Source organism: Scleropages formosus, chromosome 2, assembly GCF_900964775.1.
Source record: "Scleropages formosus chromosome 2, fSclFor1.1, whole genome shotgun sequence".
NCBI lineage: Eukaryota > Metazoa > Chordata > Actinopteri > Osteoglossiformes > Osteoglossidae > Scleropages > Scleropages formosus.
This window is the reverse complement of record NC_041807.1, coordinates 1,572,898-1,592,890: the sequence shown is the minus strand read 5'-3', so window position 1 is coordinate 1,592,890 and position 19,993 is coordinate 1,572,898. Positions and strand designations below refer to the sequence as shown.

The window sequence follows — 19,993 nt, the reverse complement described above, 5'->3', positions numbered from 1 at the left end:
GCAACACGAGCCTCCCGGCGCCACACCGAAGGTGCGTCAAACAGACGGCAAACATCTGCGTCTACGTATCCTTTACAAAATGACACGCGGAAGCTGACACTTTTCTCCAAAATAGCTTATAATCAGCCACGTAGCTGAGTAATTTGGGAAGAGCGCTGCAGGTAAGTACCTCACTCAAGGGTACAATAGCTGGAGGTGAGAGTCGAACCTGCAACTTGTGGCTCTAAACGCAGTAACCGGAACCACTGCACTACCGGCTCTCCGTGAATGAGGGTTGTACCTGAATGACAATAATGTTCATAATAATAGCAGGGCCATCATCAGGAACCTGAGCTTCTGGTACCGGAAATTATTAGGCCTATTATTTTTTTAATTCTGGTTTTCATCTCCTTTTTTCGCCTCTTGGCATTATATAATTGAGAAAGTCTTCGTTTTTTTTCTTAATGGATCAGTGTAGTCTTTCAGTGTCCTGAAAAGAAAACCCTGGACAGTAAAGCCGGTTCGATGAGTAACAACGCAGTACTTTACCTCAGCATATAAAGTACAGCACTTCGCGGCTCTTTTTCTACCTTCATACATATTCGAATCCACTCTATTACATATTATTTTCGAATCCAGCTTGCTGAGCTGTCCATAACCTAATGCTGGATGAAGAAGGTATGTGTTTGAAGGGCACTTAGTCGCGGAAGGACAAAGGAACCCAGCGCGACGGGCGGGAAAGTGGCGGAGAGCCGTGAGCGCGAGCGCAGCGGCGCTTTGGCGGCATCGTTGTGCTGGTGGCGCCTCCTACAGGTACAGCGGTGTCGCAGCAGGCCGGTCGGAAAACACTCGATCCCGCCCCTCGTTTTCTCCCACGTTCATTTCGCATCGAAGTTCCATCTTTCTTTCGCGCGGACACATCAGGTGGAAACTTTAAAATATCTGCTTTTGAAAATACAATCTCACAGCGTGTCAGGGCAACGAGGGGAAAGCAGCACCAGCAATCAGTAACTGTAGTGTTAAACAAGCCCAGTTTGCACTACAATAAATTACTGGAAATGTTCCAACTAAATTTTAAGTGGTTTTTTTACAAAAACCCTTCTTGGATCGGGACCTTGGCGTGGCGGAAGGGCTTGCGTGATCTAGGGATCTCCAGAGCTATATCATCAGGAGCAGTATGCTCCTGGTAGGGTCTCCTATGGTGACCAGGTCTGGAGTGAAGATCCAGACTAACACGATCCACAAAACCCCTATGGCAAATGGGAACAAGAGAATGTTTACCCTGCCCTGAATAGGGTCACCGGGACCTACTCCTGGAGCCAGGCCTGGGGGTAGTGTTCCTAGGTGAGCGCCTGGTGGCCGGGCAGCCCACGTAGCCCGACCGGGCTCAGCCCGAAAAGGCATCGTGGGGGGCCATGTGGGCCCACCACCTGCAAGGTCCAACATAGGGGTCAGGTGCGATGCCTTTCAGGCAGCAGGAGTGGGCAGGGGGATTATATCTCTCAGTTGGCCTGGGAGCGGCTGGGGATCCCCAGACCGAGCTGGAGGAAGTTGCGGGGGTGGCCGGGCCTCTCTGCTCTCCGTTGCCACTGCAACCCTAGAAGGACCGGCGGGCAAGAAAATGGGTGGATGGATAGACTTTTACAAAAAAATCCTTTGCTTCATGTATATGTTCCAGCAGGGGGAGCGGTGGCACGGTGGGTTTGGCTGGTGTCTTGCTGTGTGGCAGGTCGGGGGTTCAAGTCCTGCTTGTGGTGCGGTGGCCCTGTGTTTGCCTCCCTCGCCATACAGAGGAAGGACCTGGCATCTCACCTCTGTTTCCTCCTTTGACTCGCCTCGAAAACCACGCGAGGGGTCGCTATGGGTCGGCTTCGACTCGGCACTTACCATACCATGTGTTCCATGTTCAAAAAAAAAAAACTGTAGGAAGCTTATCAGGATTCCGAGTTTTATGCACCTACTTGAGCGATGAACATCGGTGCATCAAGTGGAAAGAAACAAACTAGGTTTACTTAAGAATCACATGTCTGCAGCCATGTCTCTTTCTTTTAATGTAATGTACAAATTGTATTTTTGCTGAGACGTACGTCGCTTTGGACAAAAGCGTCTGCTAAATGAATAAATGTAAATGTAAACGTTTGGAAAACATGGAGAAGCATTCAAGCAAGAATTTCATAGTGCTTGTACACTGTATTTGCACATACGACACTAAACTTTGAACATGAGCATCTTACAAACACTATTCATTTGCAGGGTCATTTTCTGGCTGACACTGAAAATTTTAACATTTATTTTTTTTTAAAGCTCACATTAATCATTGTATGAAAGCCTTAGCGAAGGAAAGCGAACGAAAGCAAAGCGGGAAAGTAAACCGATGAGACAAATGCCAAAACCTATTTAATCAAAACAAGAAGCTTGACCACAAAACAGAGATTTTATTCAGAATATTATTCGGCAACAGCAACGGCACATCTTTAAGTAAAAACGATGAAATCTAGACAATAATGTGACGCACGTCACTGGAAACATTTCTGTTTGACATGTTCGGGAAGCCAGGGAGAGGCGTGCAGTTCGATGTTTGGTCACAAGTCAGTACTGGAGAGTAAGTACCCTGTTTCACAGCGCAGTACAGTTACACGGCACAACCAGAATAGAGTGAAAATAATAAAATGCTTTGAAATCTGGCCCCGAAATGAAGAGACGGTTAGAACGGGTTAGCCTTCACGCACAACGCAATCACGCTTAGCGAATCACAATTAACCTTGCTTATTACGTAAACACGTTTTCAGAATAAATTAGTAAAGTGTCAGCTATGCTAATAATACTTCTACAAGTTTCAGAACAGGTTTTTAACAAACTTCATACAAAAATCAGATTGCTGAAGGACTCAAGTAAGCTCACGCATAATTACACTAATTTTTCTGAATATAAACCAGAGTACATAGCGTTTCGGTGCAGTTTCACAGAGGACGTCGCTGTAGGTGGATATGAAGCACCAGGCAGGTCAATCATGGCAGCAGGGCCACCGAGTCCATGGGTTTTCACTGTGCTGCGCCATTCAACTTAACCTGGTAAACTCACTTAGTGAAAAAGAGACAGTGTGAAGTATAGTGTAGTGCGTAGAGCCAAAGGGCATAGGTTCCCATCCCACCATTATTTGCAATACCCTTGAGAAACGTCCTTACCCTAAATAACCCCAGAAAAACCACCCAGCTGTACAAACGGGTAAATGCAGTAAGTGTAAGTACCTTAATGTGGTAAGTGACTTTGGGGAAAAGGATCAGCCAAATGAACGGATGCTATTTCATATCCAAACGATGTATTAAGTGGCGAAGAGAACCCTCTGGCGACAGGCATCTCAAATCACAGTGACACTTCGCTTCTTCACCCGAGGCATGAACATTTTGCCCGTAAGTGTTCGGAAGCTTCAGAGCAACCGAGGCAAGTGCGATCGCAGCTCCGAGACAAGTCTTATAGAAAGGAACCCTCGGCGTAACCTTGAACCGCGCAAAGCAGAACGTGCAGCACGTCAAAAGAAGCACAAAAATGTACTGTATGTAGAAAAGAAGAAGCTCGGTCCAGTCGAGTCCATGGCGCAAATTACGGCGGGCCGCGTTGCGTCCGGCCAACAGACTCAACAAACACGACAAATGGCACAACGTGGCTGGGCAGCAGCAGCCACATAAGACACAGGACAGAGATGGCGACTACCAGTCTCTCCAGTGCGTTTGACCTTTGGCGGACACGTGCGGTATCTCATGGCATACTCTGCGCCGGAAAGCCAGTCCCACCTAAAGCCCCACAGAGGTCATACGTCAACGGGTAGGGCGGGGCCGGCAGGACAAGAGGTAGAACCCGAACGTGCAGGTTAACAGGAGGAACGATGGGAGAGCCTCACAGCAGGAGGGGCGTCACCTCGCCAGCCGGCTCTTTGCGGTGAAACGCGCCCAGGAGCCAGTGCTGGAGCCGTCGGGGCAAAGAGGGCATGTGGTGGCTGGGGTCCAGGACGTTTGTCTTGCGCCGCTCTCGCTCCTGCTTCCACATGAGGTAAGGGCTGGGGGGGAAGAAGGGCCGTGTGCGCTCGCGGTGCAGCTGCAGTACCACGCCACTCACGCCCAGCACCGCCCATACTGTAAGCATAATGTAATCTGAAAGAAACAGCCACAGGCACTCAGATGAAAATACCGTCACGAGAACCAGTGAAGTACCACGCTTTACCGTAACATATGCCATATGCCACCAAAACTGTGAAACCTTAATTCGAAGAAGAGGACTTGGAAAACCAAATAACATTTTTCACATTTAAGCTGAGCGGCCTTGTTGCGAAGCGATTCTTTACCTTGCAAGGGATGAAACTTTAGTACTGCACCTTTAATACTTTCCGTTAATTATGCAAACTGAAATTTACATATCACAAAAAAGGTTTACACTATAGCTTGACATGTCTTAGCAATCTGCAGTGATTTGGATTCATTCTTCAGATTCAGACTGTAGCACTAGGGCAGACACTGGTGCAGCAGCTAGTGCCTGTGCCTCCAAGCTCCTAGGCTGCGGAGTCAGACGCGGGTTTGAATCGGGCTCAGAATATGCGGAGTTCGCATGTTCTCCCCGTGTCTGTGCGGGTTTCCTCCCACAATCCAGAGACATGTTTCGGGGAAAGCGATGACTCTAAACTGCCGGCAGCGTGCGTATGTGAGTAAATAAGCGTGTGCGTGACTGCCCTGAGATGGACTACCATCCTGTCCAAGGTGTTCCCTGCCCACCGCAACCCTGCAGTGGACAAGCAGTGATTCGACTGACAACCCGTCAATGAATTAATGAACTCTAGTCCTCTTCAGACTACACCTTCAGTGTGTAAATCTCTCACGCTAACCTGTGAATGAACTCGTCTTTCCTGCACCTAACAAGGTTTTTAAACCGTGGATCCCCTGACACACTGTTCTTTACAATCAGTGTGAGGTTCTGAGGAATCTTTAAGGCACTGACACAATTCAGAGGCACCGTTTTCTAGCTGTGCTACTGGCGAAGTCGATTTGAAAAGCCGCACTCTCCCATGCGCTATGCTGGTGCAACTTACTCACTGCAACACAGAACTTTAGATGAGAAGATGAAAGTGGCATCTAAATGTAGGATTATCATCATCCATCCATCCATCCCATTTTACATAGTGTATCCACTACAGGACGGTATTGGTCTTAAGCCTAACTATTTCAAATTTCCTTCGGCATCCGCTTAGCTTACACCCCAAATACATACGCGGTGCCGCCGTGCCCCCGCTTTATCAACCAAAGAGTGAAACAAGTAAATGAATGGTGCCTTTATCCAACGCGACTGAATGACCGAATTCAGGAGTAATTTCTTAAGGCACGCGCACACACTTGTAGACTTCTGTCCTAGCAGGCGATGCTGGGACGAGCCCGAGAGTAAATTTGACAGAGGAGCCACGCACCGATGTCCTGGAACGGCATGCTGGTAAACGTCCGGCTGTAGTTGTTATTAAGGAAACGCTTAAGGATGTCCAGGGTGATGTAGGAGAGGCTGGTGTACGCGTAGCTGTTCACCGCCAGCACGACAGCATACGCCCCAACCGCTCCACATGTCATTATGTTGCCCTGAGAGAAAGAAGACTATTAATACACTCGTGTAGACGTTAAGACACGGCAGCACAACGAGAAGCAAAGCCCCCTTTTCTGTATACACTTAACTTACCGCTCTAAAGTCATCCGTTTAATTGTTCTCACATAATCCATTGTGTCCATATAATATTTTAGACACGCCACGCTTCACACAGCTCACATAATACAAAATTGTTCTACTAGTCTTTTAATAATTGCTTTTTTAATGACCTTCAAATACGTTGATACGAACATCCAGCGGCGGGCAAGCTGGGAGAAATCCAGAAATCACAGAGAGCAGCGTACATGTCAGAGGAAACCTTCACGGCAGTGCGGAGAACTTGACATCGGACGGCAAACGTTTCGTATGCGACACAATGACACCGTTTGTAACAGTGTGCGTGTATGTAGAAAGCGTCACAGGCTCCTTCGTAGGACGTACCTCTCTCGGCCAGCGCACGAAGACAAGCGGGACGAGCAACACGATGCCGCCGAACGTGACCCAGAACACAGCACCGGAGCGGAAGATGAGCAGCTCTCCTGCGGAACATCGAAGTTCAAAATACATCTGGGGGGACCGCCACGCAAGAAAGGAAGGTTTTAACGAGAAGAATTCACATTAACGTAAAGGCCAGACACTGATGCGAGCGGCTGCACCGACACCGTGGTCCCCTGCGAAGATCAGCGGCGCGGAGACTCACCGACAGGCGTGAAGAAGAACGCTGCAGCGAGCAGGAAGCCCATCGTGAGCCCCACCACCAGCACGCAGCAGAGGACCGAGCCAAACCGCCACCAGCTCAGCACCAGCAGAACCCCGCCGACCACGCCCACCAGAGCGGTCAGAGCTAACCGAACTGCAAGGGGACATGGGAAACATCCGGTCCACGCGGAACCGCTCCGGCGCGGATACCGACAAAACAACTTTCACTCAATACCGCAAAAACTGAAGCGCGAAACGGCGCATTACACACAAAGGCAAAATCCTAATTTCTTGTATCAGTTGCAAAAACTGAAATTTACATATTGCGAAACAGGGTTACGCTTCAGCTCAGACATACTGCATCTTAGCACGCAACATAAGCACGAGGCTTTATATGTGGCAGAAGGCTACAAGGTCTTACAGTTAAATATTTTTATTGTGGTATGTCAGTGTGTATTATGAGGTAAAAATTCACCTGTTTAAATCCTATAAACAGCTTTAATAACAAATATTTTTACAACACGGCAAATAAAACTCTCATCTTGCACCAAATGAACATCATTTAATGTCTTCTGTACCTCGAACGGCACAGCATATGCATGCTTTGGACAGTGAAATACGGAATATAGACAATGATCTCGTCAACATCATAAAAATCCATGAGCCAAATCATAAAAATCTTGCTGCCCAAGCTGTAGGCTGCCTCACCCTCGATGCTTTCTGGACAGCAGCTATTCGTAACGAATGGACGAAACATTGAGAATATCATTTTAAAAGATGTTATTATGTTAGTACAATCACTCGTGCATTAAAAAAACTTTTATTTTGGTATTTTACTTTATTTACGGTGACATATTTTTTGTCCAGGAACCGATTTGCTTCCATAAGAAATAATGGTAGTTGACCGAGGGGCCGACTTCACAGAATAAATTAACTCCATTATGTGCGAAACTCATATATATGGAGTGTAGTACGTGTAGATAAACAAATTATTTTCTCTGATGTTCTCCCAGGCTGTATGATTTCATTCTGGGAATTTCAAAATTGATGCTAAGCAGCGGAGGACATGGAATCACTGCTCGAGGCCATTTCCCAAGCTTTCGTGATCACCATGGCAACATTTTACAAGCTGCATGTGACTCCAATGGATATTTATTTCAAACTTTGTTGTGGAGGAAGTAACATTTCGGCTTTAAAAACAAGAACCACATGAATCAACAGACAACTCTCGACCAAATCAAAACTAGTCAAGCAATCCAAACAGACAAGACAAAAAAGTAAATAAATTATAAATGGACTCTTTTATAATTTTCATGAATGATAATGCGGTGCAAATTTCATTTTGTTTATACAAACTGGAGATGCATTTTACATTTACATGTATTCATTTAGCGGACGCTTTTCTCCAAAGCAACGTACATCTCAGAGAAAATACAATGTGTTCATTACATTAGGAGAAAGAGACATGGCTGGAGACATGCGATTCTTAAGTAAACCTAGTTTGTTTCTTTCCACTTGATGCATCGATGTTCATCGCTCGAGTAGGTGCGTAAACTCAGGACAGACGAATCCTGATCACCTTCCTACAAATTTTTTTTTTTTTTTTTAACACATTTACTTATAGGAGTAGCGGCTGTGTAAAGGCTTATCGGGGCATGATCATAAAGTTATGGTGCATGAACATTTAATACTTTACTCACGGTTATACTCCAGGGTGGTGGTCCTTGTGATGAGAACAAAGAAGACGACAGCCGCAAAGGCATGGCCCAAACAGAAGAGCTCTAGGAGGAACCGGGGGGGGGGGGGGGTAAAGAATCCTCAGCAAAGACTATTCAGCCATTCGCGCAGTCCGATAAATCAATTTAAGGTCAAACCATCAAACATTCAACCTAACCCATCATCTACACAACCACTGCAGTATGAGGACAGTGGGTCACCTACACATACGTGGAGTATAATTCGTAAGCACCACTGACACATTTGGGGCTTACTTTCACAAAGGACATTCACTTTGTGCAAAAGCATTTTGGCTGGTACAAGGAGTGAATCATTTGCTCAAAGAGAGTAGGAAATGTGTTTTGTCATATACTTCTATTATTTTTCAATATTTAGGGAAACTGCTGCAATGCAATGCAACACATTAATGCAGCACTAATATGTGTAACAATAAATCACAGCAAATCTATTATTAGTACAAAGAAGTGAAATGTCAACCCAGTGAAATTATTTCCACTTCTCTTACCAGCATAACTTTGTCAAATAATCCATAATTATTTGTGAATGTACTCATTTTTATCACAAAATGCCTCCAGGTCAATCACTGTTACTTGTGGTCTGTTCCTGCTCCTTAGCGGTTGCCAGAGTCCTTCAACTGGGACTGAAGGGATTTTGTGTAATTTGCTTAAAACGACATGAGAAATTCTTCCTCCAGCAGACCATAATTTAAAGAATTTAATGAACGCACACTGACATACTTTTGTTCTGTGGAGCAACTGTTTTCTCAGCTGAATCAGTGGTGCAACTAAACGAATCCTCAAGGAATTCCTTTTCGGTTTCCACAGTGAAACCGCGGCATTCCTTATGCAGCCAGCTCGCGCTACTTCAGTCCGTGTGGCCAGCTGCTTGATGGGATTCACCCGTCAGCGTAGCAAATGCAAGGGGAAACACGTGAGTTTACCGCATTTGAAGAACTGGTGTCCAAAGAAGCAAACGAAGAAGCCCGCAAAACCAGCGATGGTAAAAAAGATCTTGGTGGACACCTTTCCTGGAAAAAAGGACGAAGCACATTAATTTTGACACGTGAGAGTAATGCCTAATAGGAACAGTATCTAGAGTTGATCGTGAGATGCCAGACGATCATGGGAATGAGTAGATGATGGTCACGTACCGATAGTCATGCAGCTGTCCAGGGTGGAGGAGAAGCTACAGGCATACGTGTGCACAGGAACATATGAGGCGGAAGCGTTGAGCACAGGGTCCCGGACGACGACAGAATATATAACGCCCTGGCCAGGAACGGACTTAAACGATGCCGACAGCTTCTCGCTCGCGGCCCACGTGATGAGCTGTGGAGAAAAAAAGGACTGAGTACGGGCTAAAAGGAGGATGACGCACAACATACAAGTCAAAAAACGTGAGAAGATGTGAATAACGCACAGGTGGTCCCCGATTTACGATGGTTCGACTTGCGATTTTTTCGACTTTACGATGGTGAGCTGGCAACAGACATTCAGTAGAATCCATACTTTGAATTTTGAATTTTTCCCGGGCAAGCGACACGCGGAGCGATGCTGGGCAGCGGCCGCCATCCGCATCTCCCGTTCTGTCACGCAGAGGCGTGTATTAGGTGTATTAAATGCATTTTCGACTCACGATATTTTCGACTTATGATGGGTTTCAGGGAACGTAACCCCATCGTAAATCGGGGGCCACCTGTACAACGATTTATCTGCACTGCGGAATAACTGCTTTTCAATGGAATCAGTTGTGCAACTGTGTGCAAACTGTAACAGTATCCAGACGTTACCTCTGTGCGTCTAATTCACGGCAGTCGCGTTAACACAGGTAACTAATTTCATCCACGGTAAAATGACAGATAGCAGTTATGTTTGTTTGATTAAGAAAACGTCCTTATTTATATAGGTACCTTGTAAAAACTGACGGATAATTCAATGCAGCTACGATTATGTGTATAACTGACACCGCTCATATTCGTATGGCGAATTCAGGGATATCCAAGTTTTTTTGGCCAAGGGCCACAATCATTATGCTGAACTGGTCTGAGCGACTCACATGTAAAAATCACAGTAAGTGAGATACTGAATCTTCCATCCATTCATCCATCCATCCAATTTCAATAACTGCCTGTCCTGAGCAGGTACACCGAATCTTACATTTCTAAATTTGTACGTTATTATATTTTTTTTAAGGTATGGATTGTGTTCAAATGTGTGTTACAAAAAAAGTTTCAACTGTAGTCCATTATTGTGGATACCACTTAACCTTGTACTATTTATGGCAGGTATAGAATATATGAGTGATCTCACAGATGTGCTTGTGGACTTGAGTACATGAAGCGGAAGATTTAAACCTCCTGGGCAGCATGCTGGACACCGCAAGGCTAATTCATTAGTAGCCATATTTGGCTGCACGACTCAGAGCAGTCACGTTTGGCTGGTTCAGCGGTGCAGTGTTCGAATACGTCGAATACGTCTACTGTCTCACGGCCACAAATACAGCAGGGGGCTAATGCACACTCACCTTAGTGCCATGCGCCGTCATGCTCGCCACACTGGCCACTGCCTGCATGTGGCTGAGAAGGCTCTGCTCCGAAAGGTCACCCTCTGGCAGAAAGTACTGGTAGACATGATACTCCAGACGAGCACTAGGTCCCCTGGTGGCGTTACACGTTGGTAGGACAGCCCCCCTGACAAAGAGAATAAAGAGCAGGACTGACTGTGCTATGGCCTGCTGTAGAAGTTTCTAGAACATAGCGTTTGTGCTTCTGGTAAAATTCCACTTAACTGGAAAGTAACTTAAGAAGACCCTGGAAGGTCTTTGTGTTTGGTACAAGGAGGAAAAGACAAGCTGAGCAGTGTAAAAAGGGAGCACAGATGGGCAAGTGCGTGCATCCCTAATGGTGAATATCAGGTGAGAAGTGCACATGTGTGATGGACAACATCTGGAAGAAACCGACTTTTCAGGCTTATTGTGCCTTGTTATTGAGAACCCCAAAGAACCGCAAATTGAAAAACAATCAGTTCCAACAGCTTCCTGTTTGCTGAATGAAACCGCTGGTCGGCTGGATTTTCATCTTTGACTAGCGGCAGGAAGCTGTGGAAAAGGAGCATCCTTCTTTAAAAAGGTACGAATGGTAGTGTTTTGGTCAGAGCTGCTGCCTTGCAGTCTGAAGAGTGCAGGTTCTGATCTCACCTGTGGTTGTAGTACCCATGAGCAAGGTAAGTACCCCACTGCACAAATGAGTAAATAAATAAGTGTAAGTTGCTTAGGAGAAAAGCATCAGTCAAATGTAACAAGAAAATAAGTAGCTGCAGTGGTTTAGCATCCACTGTCATTTATGAGCACTCTTAGTATTTGTGTAACAATACAAACATGAATAAAAAATAAATGCTTCATCATTAAAAGAAACTAAATTCACTACTTTAATCACTCAGTCATCATGAAGACTACATACTCAATAGTTTCAATCATTTAAAGGACTGATCAATTCATGCTCAGCATTAATTAGGTTTCCAAGTTAAAAATATTCAGATAAATGAGACGTTTCATTACCACAAGAGCACTACCAGCTAATATCGTCTCCGGTGCAGGAATTCACTGAAAAGCACAATGCAAGTAGTACGTTAAACTCAACTTAAATTGTTCGGCTTAGCAACAGCTTCACGGTACCACGTTAATTACGAGCTAAATAAAACAGAAAAACCAAAATACTCAGGAGATTACGATCAAGTGTGAGCTGGTGGGAGGAGAAAGGAGGGCATGTGACAAGGCTAAACTTGATGGGCAACTCCCCAGCACAGCCCATGTCGGACAAGCCGCTGGTTAAAAAAGACAAAAATATAAGGCAGCTGATTTGCAGAATGATATGAGAATTCTTGCTGTTTTAAACATCTTTATTTTTTTCCTATCCATGTTAAGATTTTGGTTTGTGTTATTTTAATACATTTACATGTATTCATTTAGCAGATGCTTTTCTCCAAAGCGACGTACATCTCAGAGAAAATACAATTTGTTCATTAGGAAAAAGAGGGATATAGTTGCAGACATGTGATTCTTAAGAAACTCAGTTTTTTTTCTTTCCACTCGATGCACCGATGTTCATCGCTCGAGTAGGTGCACAAAACGCAGGACAGATGAATCCCGATAGCCTCCTACCAATTTTTTTCCGTAAGCTACAGAAACATTTACATAAAACGCCGGAGTAGCGGCTGCGTAAAGGCTCATTTGGGGATGATCATAAAGTTGCGGTGCGTGAACATTAACACCATACACACACACACACATTTTCGGAACCGCTCGTCCCATACGGGGAACCGGAGCCTACCCGGCAACACAGGGCATAAGGCCGGATGGGGAGGGGACACACCCAGGACGGGAACGCCAGTCCGTCGCAAGGCACCCCAAGCGGGACTCGAACCCCAGACCCACTAGAGAGCAGGACCCGGTCCAACCCACTGCGCCCCCGCACCCCCACTTAACACCATACAATACAAGCAAAAGTTTTTCAAACCCCTTCTATCCTGCTCCTGTTGCCACATTCACTCCACACATGGCCACAGATGGGACTGAAAGAGATATAATCAACAAAAAGAAATGATTTATTTAATCTTTTTAAATAAGCGACCCAATGGACCACTGAACGGTTTTGCAGCTGTTTACATTTACTTTCCCATCTGTTCATTTAGCAGATGCTTTTCTCCGAAGCGACATGGAGCGGTATGGAAAGGTTGAGCTTCGCCACTAAAAAGCCAGTAAGTACCTAGCGTATCCAGCGTTGGCAGGAGCAATAGTGACTGTCGTCACAAATAGGTTGTATTGCAGGTGGACGCTGGGGTCAAAGCTCTTATCCCCGCTACAGCCTCCGGGTACAGGGTCTTCAGAGGGAGACAACAGTAGACAAACGGAGTACTTAGTACGGCGCGCTAAGAGCCTTATAGCCTTTTAACATAATACTGTCTTTTATATGGACATTTGTTAGCATGTTCTTCAGCTGACTGATAGTGGTTAGAAACATGCATTGGTCAGTGCTGTCAAGTGTGACGCACAGTACGGTATAAATAGTGTGTGCACAACTGACTCTTATAGACAAACAGTAAGGGGTGCGTACCACTGCTGCCGTATGCCAAGATAACACCTACGCTTGTCAGGGGTCTATTTTCAGGGGAGAGCAGGTACCAGTCGAGCGATGTTTGGGTGATCAGAAGTGGCGAAAGGAGTCCGGAATCCACGGCAGTGTGGGATGAGCTAAGCGTAGGGACCTGGTTGGTAGATGACAGGAGATGGATATAAAGCAACTGAGTCAGTAAATGCAAAGTGCACAACGGGTTAAACCAATAAATAACCAAAATACCCTTCCTCCATCCTTGGTGCAAAACAATGCGGCACTGAGCAGGCAAGATTCTCCCCTTCCTTTAGAACAGTGTGGAATTGAGCGGGTGTGACTCACCTTGGTGTATCTCAGTACCGAATTTTGGAGGTACGGCTCTTAGCTTTCTGTGGGACCGGGTGGCAGTCAGTGTACATGACACAACCTGGTTTAGAAGGTGACTGCCAGCCCCTTGAACACCACACCGCCCTATACCGTGTTGAGAATCACACCCGCTAAACAGCTCAGTTTTTCAGAGGGGCTTGCCGGATGCCTGGTCCCCCAAAGGACATAGAGGAAATTTCCAGAGGGGGGGGGTTAGGTCGCCAGGGGAGCATGGTGGCACGGTTGGTTTGGCCTGTGCCTGGTGTGCGGGGGGGTCTAAGGTTCGAATCCTGCTTGGGGTGTCTCGTGATGGACTGGTGTCCCGCCCTGGGTGTGTCCCCTCCTCCCTTCGTCCTTGTGCCCTGCGTTGCCGGGTTAGGTTCCGGCTTGCTGCGACCCTGCTTAGGATGCCTGCTTTTCTGTATAGTGGGTGTGATTCTCAACATGGTATACGGCAGTGTGGTGTTCAAGGGGGTAACAGTCACCTTGGTGTAGAGCATCGTCAAATTCAGTGGGCATACCTGTCACCTTGGCACGAGACAGTGTAAAACTTAGTGGACACCGGGAAACTTACTTTGGCACTGGTGTCAAATGCCTCAGGAAGTGGGTGTGACTGATCTTGCTTTAAGGCAGTGTGGTGTTCAGTGGGAGTGTCTCTCAACTTGGCCTAAGGCAGTGTCACATTTAGCAGGCATGACTCTTACCTTTGAGAAGGACAACGTGATGTTATACTGCTGCGTGTGAAACTGCAAGATGAGAAACGCAACCTCGGCCGGGATCCTAGAGACCACTGCCTGAACTGTGGCATTTTCAGCCAGACTAATGTTCTTGAACGTTCCCAGGGAAAATACAACCCGATCTGCAAAAAGAAAAATCCCCCTGAGTGGCAGAAACAAAGCATTCCAGCTATCCACTATTTCATGCTTAACTTTGTCCATTAGCTGTATCAGTAAAGATTCCACCTTACATGTGTTTTGGAGCCAAGATTTTTATTATTATTAGATGTTTCTCAGACTACCGAAACGGCAGAAAGCAGATGTCATAAGAAGCATCTTCACAATATTCAAGGTATCGGTAGATCAAACGATACTCGCAAATCACAGCTTTAAGCAATGGTCATATAAATATTTGGATCAGTTTGCTTATGGAAAGAAACTGGCGCGTGTCAAAATAACAATGCAGAAATATTGTAGCAATAAATATTCTTATTCTTATATGATGGTGAGCTAACAGTAGCCTTCCTTCCTGATGCTTGTCTGCATGAGGAATATTCATCATGAAATCTTACAGTAAATTTAAAAATTTAAGAATGAAAGAAAATGTATTAGTGAAAAAACTAAACAGTTTTGTGTTTATTGATATGTTACAAGTTCTGCTGCTCATGAGAAATGTTCATTGCTGTTCCCTCCAAGGGTAGTGACCCAGATTCCTTGCTGGCATGAATTCCTGCGTATTACGGCATCAGGGGTTTGAGTGCAGCCCTCAGCAGAACTCGGTTCATCACATGATTATGACTTAAAATGCACAGTGGCGCACAACCCTATCACTTCAAACCCTGCCTAGAGAATACCCACAACTTTAGTAAAACCAGCCCCACCACCAGAACCCACACCGGACCACGGTCAGAACTGGGAACACATTCTGAACTTTCTATTTGGGAAGAAAAAAAATACTTAGAATAAAGACTTTGTTATGCTTGGACCTGTGTACAAGCTAAGTGAAATATTTTTCTCAGCACAGATATACTTAAGAACAAATAAAACTATATTTTGTGTAACATAAATGTAATAAAGCAATATACTTTTTCACATACTGTGTCACTCAGCTTTCTTGTCTTTGTGGTTTTTTCCATTTTCACAAAGTCGAGAAAAAGATTTTTTTTTTTTTGCATTTCAAAGCTGATAAATCTGTAAAAATACATATTTAAAGTTTTTTTCTACAGGAGGGCCTGCAGAAAGAGTCCACATAGGGCAACAAATGGAGGGAAATGCGCATTCCCTGCTCCATTACGTTTCTTAACTCCAGTAAAGGCAAAGAAAGTAAACATTTAAAATGCACGAACGGTCTTTTTCTTTTACATGGAAACTCTCACACAAATTCTACAGGCCTTTACATTATGTCCAAAATAGAATCATATGATTAACTTTTGCTTATCCTCCAATTCATATTCCACTTGGAGCGGAATAAGTAAGATTAAAGTATTACTGTACTAAAGGTGGTCAAAAACTAAGCAAAGTGCAAGATATGCAGTGGGCGCTGGTGTAAAGCACTGTTGCCAAGTGCTCCAAAGAACAAATGAGTGGGAAAAAGAGCAAAAAGCACACTGTGTGTCTACCCTGTCATGCATAATATATTATCAAAGCAATGAATGACATATACAATGCACAAAGAAAAAGAACATTTCAGCACCTTTCAATAATACAGCAGGCTTTTTGTACATGTTTCATAATTAGAATTGCTCTCCTTCAAAAACAAATAAGGGACTATTGTAGCGACCCGCGTTACAGGCAAGAGTCACGTTTGAGCGGGAAAACTGCCTTTATTGTAAAGAGTTGAGGATTGTGGGTAAAATGTGAACTGCGCGTTCAACCGCTGTGGGGACTCACAGGGACTGTAAGGCGGTGAATGTCTGTTAGCATTAAGAGACAGGGAACAAAAACACCACAAATTAAGGATACTGACCTGAGACGTAGGTCGTTGAAGAAAACGGGCTCTCGCATCAAAATTAATTACTTGATTAATTAATTTCTTTCAGCGCCTATAGCGCTCGCTGTGTTCCCATACGCACAGCGCGTTCCATTATAATTATTTACTTATACTAATAGCTCGAAGTCAACACAGATTTTTGAAAACCGGGAACACGTATCAAACGCATAAATCCTAACCGAAAGCGTGAAGCTGAACGAATAACTTAGGAGAAGGAGAACTCACCCGCTGCGGTCTGGGACAGAACTCCGTCCCACATGACGACGAGCAGAGACACCGCCGGCCACAGCTGCGCGGGCATCTTCCCGCCCGGCCGCGCGACTTGAATAGTAATGCGGGGCTCGAGCGCGGCTCGCGCGCAGGACCCGCACGCGAGCGCAGTGACTCCGAGCTCCGGCTACCGCCCAGCGACGTCTCGCGCACATCCTGCAGCCACGAAGGAGGCGCTGCGCGCGGTCGGGGCGCCTCACAGCACGAGTTGCGTTCCGCTCACTTGTGTCACGTTGCAACACACTGTTGTCGCGCTGCACGCGCTCCCTCGTGGTCTCATCGCGCACCCGTTTCTTCCGCCCACCCATTTCATTTGGGGATAAAACAAGCCAAAATGTACTTTTCCCCTCCCGAAACGTACTCTAAAACTTAACTTGTCATTGAATTGCCGACTTATTGACTATTACATAGCGAGTAGCAGCATGTGAGCTGGTCAGTGATTTATTTTACAATTATTTTAATTAATACTAGTGTTTTTTTTCCCCCAGTTTTCATATTCTAAATGTTTGTAAATGTTCATTTTTATTTAAGTAGGAAGGTGATCAGGATCGTCGATATATATTCTGAGAAAGTTTATGCAGCCACTCGTGTGATTGGGTGCATATGTGGAAAGAAACAAACTAAGTAACTACGTTACAATCACGTCATCCGCAGCTGTGTCTCTTTCTCCTAATGTAAAGCACAAACTCCATTTTCTATCAGAGATGTACGTCGCTTTGGAGAAAAGCGTCTGCTAAATGAATACATGAAAATGTAAGCTATCTCATATATTTTCTAGGGTGTTCGTGTACCGCTATGTTACGATAATGAAAGAGATGGACCTGTGACAGTGAACGCTCTCGCTGGTCAGGTGGTTTGACAGCCCTCAATAACGCGCATGTGCGGTACAGTTGTACACAACAAAGATGGCCGACAGGACGATGACGAATCCGCACTAAGAGGACTCTGACTATTTCCGGTGCAGCAGTGGACTACAAAGATGGCTGACAGAGTAGCGACGGAGCGGTGCTAGAAGCAATTATATCGTTTCCGGTGCAGCAGCATACAGCGATACTACAAAGATGGCCGACAGGCTAACGCAGCTACAGGATGCTGTAAATTCGGTACGTGCAATTTACGTTTAAAAGAAATCTTTAATGTTTATTACCCGATTGAACGTGTTGCTTTATAGCTAAGTGTAGCAGGTTTCAGTCGATGTTACTTGTTGAAAAGGTTTATTGGTATTTCCTGTCATTTTGTGTTGTTTCGATTGGAAGGCTGAGTCGAGTCGAAACAACACAAAAATGACAGGAAATACCATACTAGTCTTAGCGTGTACACGCAGGAATTACTATTCAATAAGTTTCCCGCGTTTCTTGATCTCTGGCATTCACTTGGACAATACTCTCTTGTGCTGTCGATCTCTCTCTCCTCTGCTCTTGTGCAGCTCGCCGATCAGTTCTGCAACGCCATCGGGGTTTTACAGCAATGTGCGCCTCCGGCGTCCTTCAGCAACATCCAGACCACCATCAACAAGGACCAGCCGTCTAACCCCACCGAAGGTCGAGCCCCACACTCCTCTAGGCTGGGCTGCCGCTCTCTGCTCTGCAGATCGGACACGATCGGGCTGCGCTGCTCACACTGCTCCGCCTCATGGCGCTTGATTCGGAAGCCGGCCGTGCAACTCCTGCGTAGTGTGGGGTGGCACGGCGGCACAGCGGGTAGCGCTGTTGTATCAGAGCCTGGGTGGTGCGAAAGGACGTGGATTCGATCCCCGCTCGGTCTGTGTGGAGTTTGCGTTTTCTCCCTGTGTCTGCGTGGGGGTGCTCTGGTTTCCTCCCACAGTCCAAAGACATGCTGTTCAGGTTCACCCATAGTGTGTGAGAGAGTGACAGAGAGAGAGTGTGTGTGTGTTCCACTGATGTATGGATGAGTGACCCAGTGTAAGCAGTGTAAGTCACCGCGGTGAATAAGGTGTGTGGGCTGATAACAGTACGTAGAGTTCATTGGAAGTTGCTTCGGACGAAAGCGTCTGCTAAAAGAAGTAAGAAACATATAATGTAAAGCACATTAAAATTTTGTTAATTGAGTACAGTCTCTGTGGGCTGTCAATCTTTCAGAGTACGCACAGCTTTTTGCTGCCCTCATCGCCCGAACAGCCAAGGATGTGGATGTGTTGATCGACTCCCTGCCCAGCGAGGAGTCCACCGCTGCACTGCAGGTACAAGGTCTTTCCGATTGAGGTCGGGACATTTGAACACGTATCCTCTGGGTGAAGCACTTGCAGCACATTTGATGGGCTTGATTTTTTTTTTTTTTTTTTTTTTTTAAAAATCTATTTTCTATTTTTATCATATTTTCAAGTAGGGTCAAAGTCGGTTTATACTTAAAACTCATGTACTCATGCAGACTGCAGATATGTTGTCTGGGATAGATTTGTGCTCCTGTAAAACCTTTCAGTAAAATACTGCTTGTTCTTAACTATCGTTTCAACTAATCGGGCTCGAAGTTGTCAACGTGGTCTCGTTTTTTCAGCAAAAATGAGCATTGCTTCTGCTTGATTTGTCAAAAAGACTAAGCTTCTTCCTTAATATTAATATAATTCCTTGCTTCTTCAAATGATCCTTAGTTAAATTCATGTTGACACTTTGTGAATGAGGACACAAAAACACTATATGAAAATCTTTCTCTGTACATGTTTAAAGAAGCCTACAACATTGAAGTACACTGAGGGACTTGTCAAACTCACCACGTCACTACCCTCTCATCCTTCCAGGCGGCCAGCTTGCGGCAGCTGGAGGAGGAGAACCATGAAGCTGCCACACGGCTGGAAGAGGTGGTGAACCGCGGGGACATGCTGCTAGAAAAGATCCAGAGTGCGCTGGCTGACATCGCCCAGTCGCAGCTGCGGACGCGCAGCGGAGCTCCCAGCCAGCCTTCACTACTGGACTCCTGACACCAGGAGACACGAGTCAGATTTGCAAACAAATATGCAGAACTTAATGCTGGCAGTCTGTCTGAAAGCTCCTTTTAAAGTCCCTTGAAAGTATTATTTTTGGCTTCTTTGTGAAAGAAAACAAAACCTCTTCCAAACTTATGTAAATACTGTTTTGTTTTTTCATTAAAGTATGTATTTTCTTTCCTCACTTCTCAGCATTTCTTATAATACCGTAAGCTTATGTTGGATATATGAGGATGTGTATGCTAAAATAGGCCTGCTAGATGCATTTACGGATGGTGTGGCATGCGGTTACTTTTCAGGTTTTCAGGACATGGTATGTAGCATGACACCATGAATTACTCTGGAGGTAAATAAATACATGTAACTAGTACTAAGACCTGTTTGGAGCTCTACATGCTCTCTTGCATTGCCAACAGCATTTGAAAATCTGATTTTATATTTGGCACAGTGAATTAAATTTTAACAATGAGTAACCTTTCTAAGACTAATGCATTGATTTATTACTACCAGAAGAGTAAAAGGGGAAACAAATTAATTAAGGAGATTACCAAGGGGTATGCTGAATGACTGCC

General features: G+C 45.3%; 2 protein-coding genes across 2 annotated transcripts; one reads left to right on the top strand and one right to left on the bottom strand.

The window, feature by feature from the left end:
- Window positions 1-2,344: 2,344 nt before the first annotated feature.
- Window positions 2,345-16,758, bottom strand: tm7sf3 (transmembrane 7 superfamily member 3). Its single transcript, XM_018751355.2, has 12 exons — window positions 16,436-16,758; window positions 14,209-14,363; window positions 13,142-13,292; window positions 12,794-12,908; window positions 10,555-10,720; window positions 9,182-9,359; window positions 8,972-9,058; window positions 7,995-8,075; window positions 6,296-6,448; window positions 6,037-6,134; window positions 5,429-5,591; window positions 2,345-4,127 (listed from the first exon to the last, which is right to left on the bottom strand). Exons 1-12 carry the CDS (start codon window positions 16,509-16,511, stop codon window positions 3,874-3,876), a joined length of 1,677 nt encoding a protein of 558 aa, XP_018606871.2. The 5' UTR covers window positions 16,512-16,758; the 3' UTR covers window positions 2,345-3,873.
- Window positions 16,759-17,485: 727 nt separating this feature from the next.
- Window positions 17,486-19,595, top strand: med21 (mediator complex subunit 21). Its single transcript, XM_018751334.1, has 4 exons — window positions 17,486-17,583; window positions 17,907-18,021; window positions 18,580-18,680; window positions 19,236-19,595. Exons 1-4 carry the CDS (start codon window positions 17,542-17,544, stop codon window positions 19,413-19,415), a joined length of 438 nt encoding a protein of 145 aa, XP_018606850.1. The 5' UTR covers window positions 17,486-17,541; the 3' UTR covers window positions 19,416-19,595.
- The last annotated feature ends 398 nt before the right edge of the window (window positions 19,596-19,993 follow it).